General features: G+C 25.3%; 1 protein-coding gene across 1 annotated transcript in view; it reads right to left on the bottom strand.

Moving 5' to 3' along the window:
* Positions 1-831: 831 nt before the first annotated feature.
* LOC100164603 (RNA polymerase II elongation factor ELL) overlaps positions 832-7,716 on the bottom strand; it is a 13,505-nt gene continuing 6,620 nt past the window's right edge. The window contains exons 3-10 of the mRNA XM_008189452.3: positions 4,084-4,137; positions 3,844-3,959; positions 3,645-3,761; positions 3,048-3,331; positions 2,827-2,983; positions 1,718-2,029; positions 1,451-1,622; positions 832-1,390 (exon numbers count right to left, since the gene is read on the bottom strand). Of these exons, the coding sequence (XP_008187674.1) occupies positions 1,211-1,390; positions 1,451-1,622; positions 1,718-2,029; positions 2,827-2,983; positions 3,048-3,331; positions 3,645-3,761; positions 3,844-3,959; positions 4,084-4,137 (1,392 nt within the window). The 3' untranslated portion in view covers positions 832-1,210. The remainder of the gene's footprint in view (positions 1,391-1,450; positions 1,623-1,717; positions 2,030-2,826; positions 2,984-3,047; positions 3,332-3,644; positions 3,762-3,843; positions 3,960-4,083; positions 4,138-7,716) is intronic.

Below are 7,716 nucleotides of genomic sequence, written 5' to 3'. Positions count from 1 at the left end.
CATGCGCGTACCGAGTGAGCTAAAAATTTGAAACTGGTCTGAAAATATGTATTTAAGTGCTCCCTATCACTTCCCGAAAACTCCAGTTCAATACAAGGTCATGCACATGAGATATTTAGTGTTACCATAAATCGTGATCACACTGTATTATATATACAGTTTCTTGCTGTAAATAGTATTTATTTGTTTCTAAAATTGCTTTTTGGTGTTTGTTAATTTTAAAAAAAAACTATATTAATTTTCTTTAAAATTTTGGGCAGATAATAAAATAAATAAATTAATGTTTTTTTTGTTTGATAAGTAAATATTAATGACTATAAATCCTAACAAAAAGTAAATCAAATTCAAAATTGTATACCATGTGTAAAACCTAAATTTAATAGTTTCAAAACATTAAGATGTATACTAAGTTCTCACTGTTTGTGAGACTTGAATTATGTTTTCAATCATAAAAATAAAAAAACAATATTTATAACATAAAAATCACAATAATAAAAATAATTATAATAATAAAAAAACATTTAAACTTGCTACGTAATACGTATTCATTTCAATATCAAATTGATAATTACCATCATACATTTATACAATAAATGTAATTGAAAAAAAAAGGTAATTTTTGCATAATATGTATACACCAACATAATTGAGACCAATCGCATGGCATATAAATGGATAAATGTCATACGTAGACATATGCCTAAATTTAAGTTAACAATATAATGAATGTTTCCGAACATCCAGTAGGAAACCAATTAGTTACATATGTATACAGCTGCCATACTTCAAGCTCATCCAAAATAAGAAAACAAGCACTTGTGTGATAAACAATTTTGATCTTTAGTGTTAAACTTTAATACAAACAAAAATAAAATAAATATTTCTGGCTAAGTTTTAACACAATCATCTTTTTAACGGTATTTTAATAGATCTTAAATTTGAATACCAAGCCCCCCCACAAAAAAAAATCATTAAAAGATATCATTAGGCTCATATCAACGCATCAAATAATGGAGCCGGTAACTAATGTTAAGACAGTAAAAAATTATAAATGCATTTTTAAACATTGAGCGAACCATTAAGTGATTATTCACTGATTTTTCTATCTCTTTTGTCTATGGAACTAATTTTGGGTTTTATAAAAATTGTCATTTAGTTATGTTAAACTTGTATTTAAAATAGAAAAAAAAATATAATATTATAAATAACTTCAGCAAGAAGAATCGGGAGTAGTCCTAACTAAAACGGGATTTTGTTTGTCATACAAATGGACTAAGTCTTTGATGTGGGATAATTTGTTGTGCAGGTAGTCAAAACGTGTTTTAGCTGCTTGATATTTATCATCATGTTTTCTTTCAGTATATTCTTGTAATATTTGGCTTTCTAAAATCTAAAAAATATATTTAAATTATTAAACAAATACATTTTAGAGGAAAAAGATAATTTATACCTTATACTCATTTGAGCCTTTAGGATAAAGCAACATCCGATCTTTTAGCTTAGCAAATTTATTTCGAACAGGATCCATAATTTCAGCCAGGTGTTTGTATTCCTTATGACATTTCATGAATTCAGATTTATATTGTTTCTTTTGCTCTTTGTTTGTTATTCGCACAAAATCTCTGAAAATAGAAATAAATATTTTGAAAGTCTAATATGTTTTTATAATCAAAATAATATTTTAGTGATCTTTAAAGAAATTTGATAATATACTTACTGAATATATTTTGGTATTGGATTAGTATGAGAGGGTGCATGAGTAGGTGATCGTATGGTTGACTGAGTACTAGATACAATTGGTGGAGGACTATCTGATGACAATTTTTTCTCAGGCGACGGTCGTTTGAAATGTGAAACACGCAATTTTTTAGTCTGGAAACCATCTGCACTATTGTAGTACCCAGGTCTTTTGTTACCATGTACATTACTAGGGGGGCTGCTTGGAACAGTGCTACTTGGGGATTGTTCACTGCTGCCAGAGCTTCCAGTATCACTTAATCCAGGAGGTGTTAAATTTTGAGGCTTTCGTCTAGATATTAAAATAATTTTTAATAAAAAATATTATTCATGTACAACTATTAATATTGATAATTGTACAGTATTGAGATTAAATGAAAATAATTATTTCTCATTTTACTTTCAATAAATAGTTACTTTATATTTTTAAAAATAAAAATAATATTAAGTTTGATTGATGTGATTGTGCATAGAATATTTAGAACAAAATATTTCAAGAGCCAAAAATAAATTACGTAATATTCAGTATTGGATTGAGATTTTATTGTAATTAGAGAAGAAAAATAATTATGGCATAATAAATAAATTATACAATAAAGTTTAAATATTCCCAAATATGCAAAAATCTTTTTTCCTACAAACTCAGAATTGAACAAATCGTCCACATATTTTACTCTAATAAGACTGCATAGACTCATTAACAATAATATGTAACTACATATAAATCCAGTTTTTATACAGCTATGAATTATATTTTAAACATTTCTTTTTAATTTTTTTTTAAATTGCTCCCTCACCAATATTGAATATTTATAGTACTATACTACAATGTAATACTTTTAAATAAGTAAAAACCAGAGTTTGGTACAATTTATTATATAAAATATGGGACGTACATTTTTTACATTATTCAATCATATTTAGATTACTTTCAATTAGTGCTATTTTTTGTAAAATTTGTAAAATAAATAACTATTAAATATTTGTATTTGTTAAATTAATAATAATAGTGAAATTATTGTACATTAATAATTGTTTGTATTATTATTCAGGAATAAAATAAATACAATAATATACAATGGTTCTTACCGTTTTAATACAATATGATCCTGACTACTATAAAATGGCCAGTCTTCTTGAACTTCATTCCAAATATGCCTTAATAGATAGTATGCATTATCTTTTGCTTGTGCTACATGACTAAGAACTGACATTATTTGTGTCCTATCTTTATCTTTCAAACCATCTAAAAAAATGAAAAATTAGTAATTTAAACAAACAAGTTAAACACACTAACAATTTTAACAAACCTCTATTTAATATACTAATTAATTCTGGTTTCTTGTATGGCCTTAATGCTAAAAGATGAATAATTCTATCTCGTAATGGTTTTTTGCTAATATCTGATGCATGATTGGTTGGTAAAGGGATATGTGGGGGTATAGGTTTGGAAATTATAGGTTTTGGAACGTTATTTGTAATATTAACATTATTATAAGAATTATTATTATGACGGTTAGCTCTTATTTGGGCAGGATTTTTACGGATCTTGCGACTAAGAGCTGATTTGCTGTCGAGTTCAATTTCTCGTGTACTGTAAACAAAGAAACAAAATGTCTAATTATAGTTATAATTTCTACTATACTTTTCAATTAAATTTACGAAACATGCAATTTAAATATCTTTTATTGTTAATTATTTGTCTTTAATCTAGAACCAAATCAAATTTTTATTTATATATACTAATGTTGAAATTCTAATTTTTAATTAATGTTTTTGTATTACATTTTGGTTATTTCATTTATCATCTTATTAAAACAAATATTTCACATCCAAAAAATAATCATTAATATACAATTAAGAGTGAAAAAGTTAAAAATATATTTTAAAATTAATAGCAACTATACCATGATTTTTTATGTAATTCTTCGACAGCAACCATTCTATGTCTAGTAGCTTCATATACATCATCGTTCGCAAGTACTCGTATATGTCTATTCAAGGTACCAACATATTCTAATGATCTACAAAATAAATATCACGGTCAATATTTTGGTCACTATCATAATATTTTAATAGGTATGTATTTGATTTTTTATAAAATACCTAGAAGTATTTTGACGAATACATTCAAAGCTACTTCGAGGAGCAGCAGCGTCTGTTGTATTGGATAAACTAAAGTCAAATGTATAATTTTTTGATATGCTCGGGACGCATAATTGCTGAAATAATAAATATAAATATAAAATTAATTATATTATTTATATAAAATATAAAATAAATTATATTATTTATATAAAATATAAATTAATTTAATAATTACTTAGTAAAACAATTTATACTTACGCCTTCATTGCCTTTAAATTGTATTCTAGGTTTTGGAAGGTTTTCTGAGTTACCCTAAAAAATAAACATGCATGTATAAATATAAATTACATTTAAGATTTAATTATAGCCATATTTAATTAAATTATCATATCGGAATTTTATATTGGTTATACAAATAATGAAGGATTAGACACAAGAGTGGGTTCAAGTTGGCTAATAAATTAAAATAACTAAGAAATAAGAATTTAAAGAAGTTTATATTTTTTTTTATGTTCAGAGGTATGATATACTTAAATTTTATCCCATACAAAACAATTAGTATAATTGATAACTATTTTTTATTAAATCAACATGGTTTTAATGTAGATAGTAGATTTGTATATCTTATCTTGTTTATTGTTATAAGTTAAAAGTTTATAACAATAGTAAACAACTAGGGAATGATAAATCTAATAACTATAATAATTGAGCAATATTGATATAATATATATTGATAATTAAAATAATAACAATAAATAAATCTTTAAATACAGGTATATGTACATTGCACATATTGTACAATTTAAGTATTGTAAATTGTTAGAAAGATTAAAAAATATTAAAATCACCGATAATAAATTTTTTTTTATAAATAAATTCTCACTAGTTAACTACTTTATATAGTAAAAATGTATTATGTTCTTATTTACTTGTATCTTTAACTTTAATATCTCGTGTTAAACGTGAATTTCGAACACGTTACCTTATTTAATATATAGTGTAGATGACGCGCGAAACTATAATTATATTTTTGTTTATTTATAACATAACAAACCGAGGAATGTTTTAGTATTATTTTCTCGATGCCCGCAGTTAATAATATATTATGTTTAGTTTAGATATATAAATATAAATATTTAATACTTATTCATTGCGTTTACCTATCCATTATAATATTATGTTATATTACTTTTTAAAGTTATTTTTATTTTTTGGGTTAAATATCAAATACCAACCGTACGGTATCTGTTCGTTTTCATCGTGTTATAAAATAACATTATCTCTGCATTAGACAAGGGGGACACGTAATTTGTTGTGAATAAAATATTGTTAAATGTTTGACATGTTAATAAATGTATTAATAATAATAATGGATGTCAAATTGTTATTGGTAGGTCATTCTCAGGCTTCACACAGGTAGCTCTGTGAGAGAGCTGGCCTATTGACGTGTATGACCCAAATACCAAACTCTTAGTCTGTAACAGCAGCAATAGTATATAATACCTATACATATATATATAAATATATAAAAAAATAGTATGGCAGCAGGTAGTAGCGAAACTTTCACTTTTTGTCATACAATTGGTCCTGACCTTGTCCTCAACGTAGACAAATATTTAAGCCTTGCCTTGTGTATTAATTGTATTTATTCGAGTTATGCCATTTTAGAGTAACTAATAATAATAATAATAATAATAATAGAGCATTAATAATCAATAGCTATTGCGGAGGCAGTGATAGATTTTTGAGAAATTTACGTAAAAGCGATCGTAGAATTGAGAACGGAAACAATGAACAAATATACCTACTATACCTACTATAATCTAATTACAAATATACGAAACCCAACTCAATATTAAATTAAAACAGTAATTTTATATATTATATTATATTTTTTCTTCGCAAAGTAGCAAACGTCAGTCAAAAACCTTGAAAAGGTATTATAATGTTTAAGTCATATTAATTATAGGTTGGCCTTTTAGGAAAAAAATCAACGATACACTTCGTCAAACTTTGTTAGAAAAACTCGACACGGTTAGACACGTCGTAGATTCGTGAAAATAATATTTGAACGCGTATTATTATTATTATTATTATTTTTAGAGTACGTATACATTTTTATTTGTTGCGTATTACTAATGTTTCACGTGAAAAAGCAGGTGAAAGTACGAGTGCTAAAGACGAAAGGATAATTATGTTACATACATATACAATAACTCTGCTTTACAGCCAGTTAAAACCAGTTTTTGTTAAACAATTATTATACAGTACGAAGAACACAAAATAAGTTCTTATCATAAAGTTTTAGTCCAGATATTATTATTTTATTCGGATACCTTGAAATTAAATAAATATTTATCGAACAATAATGGCGAGAACTGTTAATATGGAGTTATTCGGCGGGTGAAAAATAAATAGGAAATGTTTTAAAACTATAATATTGAATTATATTCAAAATAAAACGATTTTTAGTCACTCGAGTAGGTACTTATCTAAAAATTTCATAATTAATAGGGAATTATGCATACTTAATTATATAACATGGGTAAAATGTTTTATAAACCTTGTTTTATCAGTATTATCACAATGATAAGAAACCAAAACCAGGAAAAAATTATAAGTAATTCGTTTTTTTTAGTTCTTTTTTGAGGAACTTTTGAAACAGTACGTTATGTAAATTAAGCTATTATTAAATTACATCCAGGATTCATAGAAACAAAAAACAGTTTTCAAAGGATTTCAATGATATTTTCACTTCATCTTAATTTCGTAGATTTCATACGTTTACAAAAACCAAATTAATTAGTTGTTTTAGACTTTGACCTTCATTTTATTTCGTCAACATTGTCGATAAGCCAGCTGACATTGTACAGGAAAAAATAAGTACAAACGTAATTCACCAATGCCACTGAGTTCTATGCACTTAACAATAATTTTTCGGTTTTCAGAAAGCAATCTATACAGATAGTTAGATTTTTTATAATAATAAATATCGACTATGTAATACACTAATGATTCAATTATTAAGCAAAATAACAAATAAACTAAAATCATTCAGCTCCGTTTTATTTGAATAGTTAACTACTATTTGCGACAACAGTAATAAATTATTAAACAATAACAATGATATAGTTAATAATATGTTTTATGAGTTATGACACATCTGATGGAGGTAATATACAGCTAATCTATTACACATAATAATCATAGAATAATAAACTACTGTTTTGCTATTTTCGATGGATTCAATGTTTTCAGTGTTTTCATTTTGCATATAAATAGAAAAATATAATAAATAAATAGTATTGTAAATGCATCGTAAGTGATGCAAATGGTACCCATATATATATTATACATTTATTTAATGTAAAAAAATAAATTGTATTTACAAAAACAATTTTATACGAAAAATAAAAAAGCTTTTAAGTCTTAACCCGCTATTCCACGCTGCTTTAAATTGATATATTTTAAACATTGTTGCCAAATCGTAATTGAAGAGATAAAAACGAGTTTAGGAAACCGAATGAAAATGGTTAGGTTAATTTAATAGACGAAAAAAATTAATTTTTATAACGGAATTGTTCATTTATAAATAATATTCAAGGACACTGAAGTATATGTGTGTGTTTAAATTACGTACCAATCTTTCTACAAAAAGTCAAATATGTTTTATGCATAAATATTAAATATCATAACTCGATCCAATATTAGTAGAATATAATAAAGATTAATAATATAATATGACCATAATGGGTACCTAATGCCTATAAACTATAACCTACTTAGAAAACGTACTTAATTTCAATATTATTACACGGCCTAAAATAGTGTGCAGTACGACCACTATTAGTGTAGTACGAAATCGGAATAGTGCAGTACAAAATGAAAATG

The sequence above is a fragment of the Acyrthosiphon pisum genome, chromosome A2 (assembly GCF_005508785.2).
Source record: "Acyrthosiphon pisum isolate AL4f chromosome A2, pea_aphid_22Mar2018_4r6ur, whole genome shotgun sequence".
Classification (NCBI taxonomy): Eukaryota; Metazoa; Arthropoda; class Insecta; order Hemiptera; family Aphididae; genus Acyrthosiphon; species Acyrthosiphon pisum.
Note: the sequence above shows the minus strand (reverse complement) of the source record. Positions and strands in the feature narration are given on the sequence as shown.